The sequence below is a fragment of the Notothenia rossii genome, assembly GCF_949606895.1.
Source record: "Notothenia rossii genome assembly, chromosome: 5".
NCBI lineage: Eukaryota > Metazoa > Chordata > Actinopteri > Perciformes > Nototheniidae > Notothenia > Notothenia rossii.
The window spans coordinates 20,252,806-20,265,372 of NC_136903.1; the positions used below are offsets into that span (position 1 = coordinate 20,252,806).

Here is a 12,567-nt window from a genome sequence, read left to right on the forward strand (position 1 = left end):
TTTTAGTCAAAAATATCATACCGGAAGTACTAGTCTTGTGCTCAGAGCTCAGACTTGCCAGCGTTTTATCAGTTCAAGTTGACCATGGTGTTGACTTAATGGCAGCTATTTTCCCTCAGATGTTTAGTAAGTAATTTGTAACAACAGCAGCAGTGTGAGTTGGACATTCAACTAGTTTTCCGGCAGTTGAAAGATATGTTTTGTAGCTCAGCAGCTCGGGGCGGATGTGTCGGACTCCTCCGGTGCTGGACCCTCACAGCCGGTCCCAGGACACTCACGACCCCGCTCCGCCCTCTGCACACTTCACGGTACTTGTCCATCTCTGTCCCCTTGAAGTCTCCAACATACGAGGAGGTAAAGCCGCCTCTGAAGCAGTGGTCTCTGACGGTGGACCCCTTCAGCACGGTGCGGGCACAGCTGGCCTGCAGCATCTCCATCCGCCCGCTGGACCCGCACGACTTCCCCGAGTCTAACAGAGTCTTCATCACAGTTCACGGGACAGACACGGAGCAGGAGGTCGGCCAGGATGACCTACATGTCCACTATGATGACCAGAGCAAAGAGCTGCTTATCTCAGGGGAGAAGGTTAAGGGCAGTGTGTCGATTGATATGACTGCACCTACTAAATGTAGTAAGTGCCTCCTGTCCTGTTGATTAAAATGCAAACATGTCAACAGAAGTTTTTAGCAGTTGGTGTAATAATGTCTGTTGTCATTTTTTGTCAGATCTCTTCATTATGGCTCAAGGCAAAGGCAACGTGCAAGTGAAGAACATGGAATGTGATATCTGCAAGGTGCAGACAGAGAGTGGCAACTGTTTGCTACACTCGGTCAAGGTAGGTGGTGGCATTACAACATAAACATGTTTATTGCAGAAAACATAAAAACACGTGAATATGACATGTTTGCATATTACTGTATCTTAATGGCTAATTTCATGAGCTTTTGATCTTAACTTGTTTTTATTGCAGATACTTGACTTGAGATTTTTCATTATAACTTGGTATAATTAACAACCAAGTCACAAAACCAAATGTCCTAGTCCTCTATTAGGAGCTTGTCTTGAGGGCTTATTCAGCTATACGCATATTGCACAATTATGCAGAATTAAGCATATCCGATGCAGAATTGGCTAACACATTAGAGAAAAGTATGTATTTTTCAGTTGTTTCAGACTTCCTTTGTTTGTTGTATCACAGAGTCATCAGGTTGAGGTCCATTCCAATGGAGGACATGTTACAGGTCTGGGCACTATCTATGGAAATGTGGACATCAGCACATGTGGAGACAGTGTAAGGACACTACACTCAGCAGTCATTAGAGGGCAGCAGCAGCCTGAATACAGGCTTCATCTGTTTACAACTGAGAGAAAATGTTCAGATAATTCATCACCTGTCTACAGTACTGTGCAGTGATTCGTTGTGTGTTTATAGGGTGTTGATGTCAAGAAGCTTCAAGGCACCACAATGAATATTTCAACAGAACATGGACCTCTGAAGGTCAAAAACATCTATGCCGAGTCCAGCTTTGTTTCCTCCTGCTCTGGGAGAGTAGAACTGGGCCATGTGCATGGTGAGCAAACATCTACTCCTCATCTGTGTTTTTTTGTGCGGTTATCAGTACTGCAGCAAAACTTTAATGTATAGATTTCTCCAAAACTACATATTGATTGTTGATCAATTAAGGGGTTCATTGTCTTGTTCAAAAACACTTTAACATATGTACATAGAGAGCCACCAACACTAAGATTAATAGGCCACCCGGTAAACCTTCTGAGATATTGCAATCTGCACTTAAATTGAAACACATTTTAATGATCTGCCACCTGTATATAACTCACTCGATAAGTAGGTCCTACTATATATATTTTTTAAACCTTCACTGTTCATGAGTCATTGAAGCAACAGCTGCATTATGTTAACTTGTTTTTTAAAGCAGTGCTTCAATATGTCAGGAGTCCTTGGCTGTGATCCAAACTGAGTGTTTTTACAGTAAATGCAATATGGTTGGGATGTGTCACAAAAAATACAACGCTTAATCGACATTGTAATTTGTTGTAATTGTAATTACTCCCTGATACAGAAGAGCCTCTCTTCATATACATGGAAACAATTATCTTGTTGTCTAGAGTGATGTATGTTTATGATGCGTGTGTTCTGTGACCAAGGCTTTTCTTTGCCAAATGTTTCAGTCTTAAGTGATAAATGTTGTAATTTATCTACTGGTGGCTGAAAAGAATTTCACAGCTGATTATAGGTTGAAACTGACCATGTGCTTTAATTCATTAAAAGGTAAGGCCACTGTGAAGAACATGTCTGGAGATACAGTAATTGGTGAGCAAGCTGAGCCAACCCTCTGATTGCAAACAAGTACGTATGGCATTTAACAGTGGTTGTTAAACCTGAGGCTTGCTTTGTTTTGCAGATGGTTCGAATAGTTTCCTTAGGGTTTCCTCTCACAGCGGAGCCATTGATGTGTATGTGGGAGATGGTGGCAGTGCCGAGCTTCACACTCAGGAAGGTAAACAAACAGTACAAAGAACAATATTTAACACATGAATCACAGTTTTCCTTCCTGTTGAGTAATATCTATTTTGGCTATCCCTCATTCTCCTGTTGTGTAGGAGCGGTGTGTGTGCGTGTCCCCTCCTCGCTGGAAGCTGGTCTAGAGCTCAGTGGAACGTCGGTGGATATCAGCCCAGAGGTTGTTCTGCATGGAGTAGAAAACAACACAACTGAAGGCCAAACCACTGTTACAGGTCAGTTGTTTTTCATTACATCACTCTCCATGGCACAGATGGATAACTAATCCCTTTTACAAGTAAATCAACACAGAATGTTCTGTTTCTTTTTCATATGCTTGTATTTTTCTGCTGTTTCCCTCTCAGGCTATATCAATGGGGTGTCCCCAGTTGATCATTGGGTCAAAGCTCAGGCAGAAAGAAACTCCGTCAGACTGAAGACACAAAGCTGGTTCGAATCCCTGAAGCTGGGGAGCTGAGTTATGAACTTTACCCTTACTGAGCAAGCTATGAAATGTCTTCTGTATGGTATGTAAATATTATAAACATTATCTGAAACTGTGGCAAAAGCATTGCAAGTCTGTTTTTCATTAAAGAGTTCAGTTCAGACACTTCACCTCAAATGAAATCATGGATACAAATTAAAAAATGCAACCCGTTGAATTTGAATCTGGTATTGATCTGGCTTTAATAAATGGAAGGTAATAACTAAGACCATCTATTGAAGCAGTAGGTATAGATTATAATACCAACAATTAGGGTCCAGTGTCAAGCAAATCCACACATACCTTCTGAAACATAGAAGGGATGTGTTATATAAAACAATAATAAACCAAACTGTATAATGAAGAGTGCCATATTTTATTTTATTAAGTATAAATGAACAATGTTTCTATATAAGGGAGAGACACTTGTTCCACTGCATCAACAGACATTAATCACATAATGTAGAAATTGAAAAATATCACATTTCAAAAGCTTTCAAATCTGACTTTCAACATTTCTTAAATAACTAGACATGATGCCCAGCCAACTTTTGCATCCACACCGTGGTTTGTGTTGTTGCTGTCCCCCTTACGGCCCGTCCACACTACAGCTTCGACAGCTTCAAAAACGGTTTCCAACGCGTCTGCCCATTCACTTTGAATGGGGTGACGTCACGTTGCCTCGCTTTTAGCCGAACTGAATTGTGGGTAGCAGAGCGGAGCTTTCCTGGCGTTTCAGGCTGCAAAAGTTGAGCAATGTTCAACTTTTGCAGCTTTTGAAGCTTTCGGTGGAAGAGTCAGCCAATCAAATCATATGCCAGTCCAAGCTCTAGCCAATTAAACCGCTGCTTGTGTGTCAGGGGCGGGAGATTCATGTGATTGGCTGTTGGTCGAGCTTCAGACACGCCCACCGGCAAGCTTTTTTTGAAGCTGTAGTGTGGACGGGCCGTTACTAAATCCTCTAATGATAGTTTATGTTCAGCATAAATTGTATACATGTAATTTTAAAACTAATTTGTTCTCAATCTTGATTTCATAATTTTAAAACAAAGCCAGTTTCTCACTGAGTGAGACCATCTAAGAAATATATCTGAACCAAAACTAAAATATTTTTGCTTTAAGCTTTGAACAACATCCACCAACTTCTTTTAGAATGTGGAGTGATACACAGTTAGGATTTTTGTATAAACGAAAAATATACCACAGGTAAAAACAATATAATTACAGGGAACTGGAATACTAAAGGATCCAAAACTGTAGCAAGAAGGGTTCTAGTGCATCAAACTCTGAGAGCACAGGACTTTCTCCTGTCAACATCTGACGAAATACAAAGTGTCGATGCAGCATTGAAACTGCATCTGTCAATCCAGACAGGAATGTTTTAATAGATTTTTGACCAGTATATTTGTAATTTTACCTCTGCCAGCGAGGTTATGTTTTTGGTTTGGTGCTGGTCCAATTTTCATGAAACTCGGTATAAGGTTAATTGGCCAAGAAAGAACCTTACAGTGGATTATCTTATGGGTTTCATAAAATACTTAGTTTAGATGCTCTTAATAGGTTTTAAATAATGTCCCAAAAAGGATGGTGGCTGTGATTGCTGTGGGCTCTAATTCTTCAATTAGATCTGTTTATCTCTCTGTACTTGCTGCTCGTGTCATCACTGAGTGCTGTTCCACCTGTTCCTAGGTGTCATCTGTCTTGATAGGCCTTGTGATTGTTGTATCCAAACCATGGAGGGTCATCATTGCTGTGCTCCCAGTGCTTTACACGTGGCTGAAGCTTTAGGGCGGCCACCCTAGAGGAACAGAGGCTATGTTCATTATAGACTCTCGTGCAGAACTATCGGCAGTGTTTTTTTGAAACTGTGTCTTACTTTGAGATGCTGCTGCAGCAGGCCATAGTGATGGAGCAGAGTGGAGGACAGATCCTCTCTATGTGTCGGAGACTGCGATCCGTGAGATAAACGCAGCCACTCACATCAAGTTCTCGCAGGTACTGAGATCCACTTGTCAGATACTGCACTGCCAAATCTGTCATCTGAGGCAAGACAGGAGAAAATAGAAACATTTTATTATATGAAATTAACAAAAAAGGCTTTAGAGAAGTGTGTTTGTGAGGGGGTTTACCTTCGCGCACCCCGACATCCGCAGCGTGACTAGACTTCTGCAGTAAAATGAAATGGCTCTGATGGCCGGGTCTGACAGAGCTACACAGTGAGACACATCAACATGTTCTAGATCTCTCACGTTCTTGCACAGCTTCTGCCCTCGTGAGGATCAAAGCAGACGAGAGTCAAATGTAAGATGAAATATGAAGAGTGCAGAGGACCAATGTTTACGAGAGACATACATGCCTTCCTCTGTTCACATATGTTACTGGTCAGTAAGTGAAACAACAACTGTGAAAATGATTCAAGTTTTCAGGACATATTTTTCCGGGAAACAGCGGCACACATTTATTTCCCTTTCATTTGTTGATATTATACACAGGACGTAAACTTAAGCCCATAATAAGTTGTTAACTGTTCTATAAAAATGCCAAATCTGGCCACGTGTTGAAATCCTGGCTAAATGTGTACCTCCATGCCAATATCGGTGATATAGACGCAATGGGAAACATTTAACTTCTTCAAGCGAATTCCTTCAAGAGCTGCCAGGCCCTGAAAATACAAAAACAAAGTAACAGACTAACCAACAGGGTTAGTTATCTTTTTTTTCTCCAGGAATTTGAGAGAGTAAATAACAATACCTGATCCTGGATGTTGCAACCGCTGATATCAAGAGAGCAGACAGAGCTTCCACTCAGCCACTCCAGACTCATATCAGTCAGACTCTTACAATAACTCAAGTTGAGATGGTACAGTTCACACAACCTTGTGCACACAAGACACAACAAATGCTACTGCGTGACAATATTTTAACAAAACACAATGAGATCTGTGAGTGTGTGAAGTCATACTGTATACCTTTGTGCAATCATCATGACAGATATGTCAGTGATGTGACAGCAGTAACTGACATTCAGCTCTCTCAGTTTGGTGGATGAAGAGCCTTCTGTCAGATACTGTATCCCAGTATCACTCACCCTGTAATACAAGCAGTAAAACCATACAGTAACATCATGCAACTTCATAAGAAAGCTCATCATCTAAAACTACAGAAGACACAACCAGACCCACTTGTTACAAAGTGAGATGTCCAGGTGGTGCAGGTTCTTGAGGCTGGCCACAGATTTCAGGCTGGCGTCAGTCATTCTGGAGCATTCTGCAGCGTGGAGTCTGTGGAGACCTTGAGAGCTGCTGCACAAAGCCTTCCAGCTGTTGTCTGTTAGTTGGTTGTTACCTAAAGAGCACAGAGGTTGAAAAACAGACAGAATAACAAGAAGAGAATTCCCTTTCATGAGTTTTTTAAAATGAATGTTACACAACGCAATAAGATCTCACCCTCTGTCCTGAAAGTCCTTAGCTTAGCGACTGCAGCGATGGCTTCTAACGCAATGTCGGAGAGATGAGGAGCATCCAGCAGCGAAATGGCCGATAGACAGTGACATCTCGAAGTGAGAGCCTGTTTGGAAAGAGTTAAACTGAAATCTTCTGCTTCTGCTGTCAGGGGTTATGGTGTGTACACAAAAAATATGTATTGATTTGACAAGGCCAATTCTTTTGTGATTTATTACTTATTTTTTGTCTTCGTTGAACACTCAAGAGATGGGATGTCGTTAAAAAAACGTACCAATACACAGCTATCTGACAGAGTGGGCATGTCATTGACAACAATCTCTTTGAGTGAAGGGCATCCGGCAGAAATGTATCTGAACCCATTTACAGTCATCTGTGAGGATAGAGAGGAAAATATGTGTATACATTGGAATCTGAATCATTCTTCTGGACACAGTTTTTATGGCTGCTCACATTTTGGGGGCCCCAGAAAGTAAAACATCTGGAACCAAACTAAAGCACACTCCCAGAGGATAAGTGTGTCTTATGTTGCCGTGTGTGTGTGTGTGTTATGTGAGTGCACATGGTGAGTGGGTGGGCCAAAGTTGATTAAATCCAACCCTCCTCTTGGCCACATCTGCCTTCCACTCTCCCTCTCCTCCGGATCTGTGTTCATTTGCTCTGAGTGCAAACAGTCACCAGAGAACAGCCAGAAACAAGCAGAGACACGTGGAGACAGAGAGTGACTGGATTTATTAAGAGGTGGACTGAACCTCCTCTACACCCTGTCTACTTTGAACTGAAAGGTGAGACTAAATACCAAACCAAGGAGGATACCGACTGACCTGAGTGCAGCCGGACAGGTTGAGGTGGATGAGATTGTGGCAGCCCTTCTCTGTGGCCAGGTACAGAAACCCTTCATCTGTGAATCTGTAGCAGTAGGCCAGGCTCAGGTATTGAAGGTTTAGACCGTTCCTGTTTAAGATCAATGGTTAGATCAGTTTATATTTAAAATATTGATCAAAAAGGTAGCATGCATTATGGACATGAGCTAAGAGAAAGAACATTTGTATTTTAGATTTTTGGTTGACTGGTCCCTTTATGCTTTTGTAGATAGTAGTTGTTTTTTGTAATGTTTTTTTTAAACAAAATGTTTAAAACTTACTTTCAAGTGTTATCACATTTTTAATTAAAATAATATATCTTTAAATATTGTCTTTTTTTAATACAATATTTTCAAATCATGTTGTGATGAACACAAGATGAACACAAGATGTTCATCTTGTGTTACTACCCATAAGGGAAAGAGCTAAGGACTAAAGTAGGTTGAACCTTTCAATCTATCGTCAATGTAATTACATAGTCTAAACGTTTTGTTATGATTGCTTCATCTGTTATCTTAATCATTAAGTTGGCCAAGCTGCTCTTAGAAATGAAATACAAGCCTGCAGCACATTGGACAAACAAAAATGGAGATAATTCTGGGAACCAAAGGGCAGGAGGCCAGAAAGGAGGATCATAATGGGAGAGTTTACTTTTGATATGCAAGTGAGCTGTACCACTGTTTCATGCACAAATCTTAACATTTTTTTCCCAATTACTGGAGGTTTACCTTGACAGTTCTCTTAGAGTTTTGTTTGTTATTAATGTGCAAGAAAGGTTCAAGTAGAGCAGACAGGGACAGCCCTCGACAATTCTCTGAACCATCACATCCTGTGAAAGAGATTTAAATGTTACCTCAAGTTCTCTCATAAATGTATCTGATACTTATCTTGATACTTGGATGTAAGTCCATGGCACAGTGCAATGTCACAATCAACAAAGCATTACCAAAAATGTGGCTTTCATTAAATCCATTTTATGTCAATAATTAGAATGAAATAAACAGTCAACATTTTTCAATCAATATTCTACTTGACTTAACAAATAAGAGTCTTAATCAATATTAATCACTTTATACAATGTAGTAATCTTGAATAAAGTTCAATATTTTATTAGAAAATGATGATCTATACATTCTCGTGTACCTGTTTTACTTACGGTAACATTAAAACACTCTGACAAATTGAGGTCTTGGACATTTCTGCATTCACCTATGAAAAAAAACAAAGCAGAGAAATGTCTGTTCAAACTACTATGTTGTAGTCTGCTATAATGATTAAATTGAAGTTGTGATAGAAATGGTTAATTTAAGACAGTATGTAGAGAACATGAAGTCTTATGGTACTCTGCCTTCTTACGAGCTGTGTATACATTCCTGGACGGCTCCCATCTCTTACATAATGTGCAGCCGCTCACTTCTTCCTCAGAAAGCAGCAGCTGTTACCCATAAACAATGACCTTGTCCACTTTGACCATTTGCTTCTGTTTCCAAGTTCGCTTTCATCAAACTTTTACCCATAAATCCTACTTGTCTGCAGCTCTTCTTTCCAAAAAGACAATCCCTGCAGAGAGCATGCGTGTGACCTCCGCTCTCCTGTTTGCCTCCCTTTTCCTCCTCCTGCTCCAGTACGCCGAGATGAAAAGACCGGGGAAGGGCAGAGGCCTCAAAGGAGCAAGGCACAAACTCACACGGAACAGGTATGGATCCACTCATGTGTTGGTCCTAATTTATTCAATGCAAATATCCCCCTCCTCTAATGAGCATGTGAACCAAGCCATGAATTCACTTTGTCAGGGTGAGAGGTGTTGGGCGTCACAGCAGATCGGGCCCCTCCAGGATTTCTGCACCTCAGTGCTCAGAGTTGACAGAATCTGGAGACTTCTTTGTAGACTGCCAGGACCAAGGCCTCAGCTCCATCCCCGCCTCACAGTGGTCCAAACAACCAAACCACCTCCTTCTCGCACGCAACCGGATCAAAATCCTTCGTGACGGAGCTTTCTTGGGATTTGAGGGCCTAACCAGTCTGGACCTGCAGCAGAATCACATCTCTTTGGTGGCTGAAGGGGCCTTCCAGGGTCTGACACGCCTTACAACCCTGCTGCTGCAGCACAACCGCCTGGGGACACTGAGCGAAGAGGCCCTCATCTCCATGCCGAACCTACGCTATCTACGTCTACATGACAATCCCTGGAACTGTGTCTGCCCAATGGAAAGTCTCATCCGCACCCTTCAGGTCCCAAGCAACCGTAATCTAGGAAATCATGCCAGGTAATTTCCACCAATATATCTTTTTTTTTCACAGATTAACAAGTCATTACTGATTCTAATAATAACACAGATTTCATCATGATCTCTTCTAGGTGTGCAGAGCCCTCCAGGCTGAAAGGCATGAAGTTGAGGCAGATTGACCCAGAGTTTCTCTGTAAGGAGAAGACAGACCCAACAGGCAAACCACAGGGCGACCAACTATATCCCACAAACCCCGTACAACCTATTCCAATTCGCACTAAACCGGACGCCACCACATCTTGCCACACCTACCTATTCCCCCAAGTACGGATGGACTGCAGCAAGCGAGGCAAGTTCACAAACAGTTTTTCCCTTTACATGTCTCATAAACTGAACCTTACCCTGAGCCTCAGCACATATGTTTCTGATGCAACAGGGAAAAATACCTCTAAGGCATCATGTCATGGAGCTCGTATGTTCATGAGTTATTATTGCTGCATGAGTAGAATGACAAAACGTCCACTTCTCAAAAGAGAAGAGCAGGAGGAGACACATCTGGTTTAGCAGCTGTTTTCTATTCAACATTAAGTTGCTTGGGTCCTTAACCTGTGACTGATTTTACTTTAGATTCACATGTCACATTATGAGCAACTTGAAAATAATTACCTAAACAAAGACATCAGAATAAGTCCATTGCATAACCTGCTAAAGCATTTAAAATGAACCTAAGAATAATAAGTGTTACAACTATCTGCCTTGTATTGGCAGAAAGCCTGGATTTAGATTAATGATCAGGGCAGAGCATAAGTCTGTCTCTACGCACAATTATTCACTTGCTTTACTAAGAGTGCAAACTCAAGATGATTTCTTTGTGCAATCTAAGGTTTGGCACATTTGAATGGTAAAGGTGAAAAATCCCTCATTGTAATCAATAAAAAAAGATACTGTGAATACTATGAATGAAGCAATGTTATATTTTGTTTCAAGAGGTAAAATAATGAAATATATTGGAGCAATCCTTCCCTCAGTAACACCATCTGTTTTGTTTTTAGGTCTAACTGAGGTGCCTACAGGTATCCCAGAAGATGTTGTTCATATAGATATGTCCCATAATTCAATCCGTCATCTCAAAGCCAGAGATTTCCAAGGAGCCAGGAGCCTAAGAAGCCTCAACATAAGTCATAACAATATGGAGCACATTGACACAGGTATGTGAGCTATGATTACATCATACTGGGACCTATTCATCATAACCAGTACATATTACAGTATGTGCTTCATATTTCCTGTAACATCCAGAATGAAAACCTACCCCAATTTATTTTTATTTGGCTGATGGATATCATATGGTAGGCCAAAGTTTGAGAGCATGTTAAACAACTGCTGCTGACTCCTGTTTCTTTTAATACACTGGGAACTATGCCATCTTTGTGTATACAGTTAGTTATTTACAGACTTTATTTATAGTCGGGAAAGCTGAGAGGGTTATGCACATAATGTGGACACTCTGCTTAAGTGATTCAGACACAAACTGAACACCAACCAATGCATTCCTTACCAGAGTTTGATTTCACTACTGGCTTTTCTCTGTAAACAATAAACAGCAACAACAGGTCTGTCTAAATATAACTATACAAAGAGAAGAGAGAAGTAATCAATCTCTCTTTTCTCTCTCCCAGGTTCCCTCTCTGGGCTGCTGCACCTTCGTGAGCTGGACCTGTCCGACAACAGCCTGCATTCTGTCCAGTACGGGGTTCTTGAAGACCTTTACTTCCTGTTACAGCTAAAACTGGGAGGAAACCCCTGGGTGTGTGACTACAGGTGGGTTCTTCAGTGCAAATGCTTCCTTTAGTTACTTCAGACAAATGCAAATATTAAATGACTGGATTTTTTTTCAGCATCCACTACATGATGTACTGGCTGCGCCTTCACCCAGGGGTCAGGTACTCCGGGATGCTGTGTCGCTCCCCTCTTGAACATACAGGGGAGAGTGTGGCAGAGTATGTGCGTTCATACAACAGAGCGTGTCCAAAGGACAGACAGCACAGCAGAACAGATCCAGACCAAACAGACCCTGAACTCTGGAACACAGCAATGGAAGTGCAGGGAGAGCTGGAGGAGGAGCTGGAGCCCAGCCACTTGAGAACACCACAGAAATACCAAATCATCAGGCTGTCCTGAATCCAGTGAAATATGACCAACAATTTACCTTTTGCAAATGCTATTTAGTTTCCCTTCTTTCGCTTTCTTTCATTATTATTAAACTGTCTGTATCAGATGGAGATCCTACTGTCCTTTTAATCAAAGTATAAACATGTTATTAACGTATTGGTTGTTCTACTCATAATTATTATCAAAAGGACATGATCTGTATGATGGAATATGGGTATTGCAGATGAAACACAAAATGAAAATCTAGCAATTGAATGTGCAATACTCACTGATGCATTTCAGGCTTGGCCCCTTTAGAGTTGTGCAGCCACGCAGGTTGAGATGGATCACAAATGGACGGTAGTTCTGCAGAATCTGCTTCATCTTACCCTCTGTTATCCAGTCCTTCTCCACAGAGAAGTTGATCTAATAGGGATACAACATTAAGGAACATTTATACTCCTGTTTTAAGTATAACTTCAAACTTTACTAGGAAATTGATTAAAGATGCATCCTCCTAGTACATACCTGACTCCACAATGTGCCTGACTGGATGAAAGCTTTCCATGTGGAACACACCTCAGCACAATTTAGCCAGTCTCGCAACTCTAAATATCGAAAGATCTGCAGAAAATAAATCACATGACGTTTGATCGTTTGGAAAGGTGTACACGTGTAGATTCTCTGTTATTTGTACCAATATCTTAGAGACCAGTTGTCATGTTGGAAATGTTTGTGCAATGTCAAGAGGACAGTGCACCTAAATGAGAAAGACAAGATTTTCCTCTGCCACTCAGAGAACCAGTGTGATGTAAGTGTACAAGCAGCCTCTTTCTTTCTCCAAACATAGTCATGTTGAA

At 41.2% G+C, this 12,567-nt stretch overlaps 3 protein-coding genes across 4 annotated transcripts in view; 2 read left to right on the plus strand and 1 right to left on the minus strand.

The window, feature by feature from the left end:
* Window positions 1-3,179, plus strand: fam185a (family with sequence similarity 185 member A). The gene is made up of 8 exons (XM_079681997.1): window positions 1-631; window positions 726-835; window positions 1,199-1,291; window positions 1,433-1,571; window positions 2,291-2,332; window positions 2,424-2,519; window positions 2,623-2,757; window positions 2,887-3,179. Exons 1-8 carry the CDS (start codon window positions 196-198, stop codon window positions 2,997-2,999), a joined length of 1,164 nt encoding a protein of 387 aa, XP_079538123.1. The 5' UTR covers window positions 1-195; the 3' UTR covers window positions 3,000-3,179.
* The window catches only part of fbxl13 (F-box and leucine-rich repeat protein 13), a gene marked incomplete at its 5' end in the record, with an annotated part of 16,259 nt that continues 6,261 nt past the window's right edge, over window positions 2,570-12,567 (minus strand). Inside the window, 15 exon segments of the mRNA XM_079680441.1 lie at window positions 2,570-2,708; window positions 4,685-4,803; window positions 4,882-5,045; window positions 5,135-5,269; window positions 5,587-5,667; window positions 5,757-5,880; window positions 5,974-6,093; window positions 6,187-6,349; window positions 6,451-6,571; window positions 6,740-6,838; window positions 7,290-7,419; window positions 8,057-8,157; window positions 8,485-8,537; window positions 11,998-12,133; window positions 12,236-12,331. Coding sequence (XP_079536567.1) covers window positions 4,698-4,803; window positions 4,882-5,045; window positions 5,135-5,269; window positions 5,587-5,667; window positions 5,757-5,880; window positions 5,974-6,093; window positions 6,187-6,349; window positions 6,451-6,571; window positions 6,740-6,838; window positions 7,290-7,419; window positions 8,057-8,157; window positions 8,485-8,537; window positions 11,998-12,133; window positions 12,236-12,331 — 1,629 coding nt within the window.
* LOC307039681 (leucine-rich repeat-containing protein 17-like) lies at window positions 6,875-11,834 on the plus strand. 2 transcript variants are annotated; one of them, XM_079681995.1, is made up of 7 exons: window positions 6,875-7,349; window positions 8,865-9,024; window positions 9,122-9,595; window positions 9,688-9,905; window positions 10,609-10,764; window positions 11,236-11,377; window positions 11,455-11,834. In XM_079681995.1, the coding sequence occupies exons 2-7, from the start codon at window positions 8,900-8,902 to the stop codon at window positions 11,735-11,737; spliced, it is 1,398 nt and encodes a 465-aa protein (XP_079538121.1). In that variant the 5' UTR covers window positions 6,875-7,349; window positions 8,865-8,899; the 3' UTR covers window positions 11,738-11,834. The 2 variants fall into 2 exon arrangements, with proteins under 2 accessions (XP_079538121.1, XP_079538122.1); XM_079681996.1 differs by having other exon boundaries at window positions 6,875-7,250.

Excerpts from the sequence above, each read along its gene's own strand:
- LOC307039681 (XM_079681995.1), top strand. The coding sequence starts at position 8,900 with ATGCGTGTGACCTCCGCTCTCCTGTTTGCCTCCCTTTTCCTCCTCCTG. Across the intron at positions 10,765-11,235 it reads TATGGAGCACATTGACACAG|GTTCCCTCTCTGGGCTGCTG; the intron begins GTATGTGAGCTA and ends TCTCTCTCCCAG. Across the intron at positions 11,378-11,454 it reads CCCTGGGTGTGTGACTACAG|CATCCACTACATGATGTACT; the intron begins GTGGGTTCTTCA and ends ATTTTTTTTCAG.
- fam185a (XM_079681997.1), top strand. The coding sequence starts at position 196 with ATGTTTTGTAGCTCAGCAGCTCGGGGCGGATGTGTCGGACTCCTCCGG. Across the intron at positions 2,520-2,622 it reads CGAGCTTCACACTCAGGAAG|GAGCGGTGTGTGTGCGTGTC; the intron begins GTAAACAAACAG and ends CCTGTTGTGTAG. Across the intron at positions 2,758-2,886 it reads AGGCCAAACCACTGTTACAG|GCTATATCAATGGGGTGTCC; the intron begins GTCAGTTGTTTT and ends TTTCCCTCTCAG.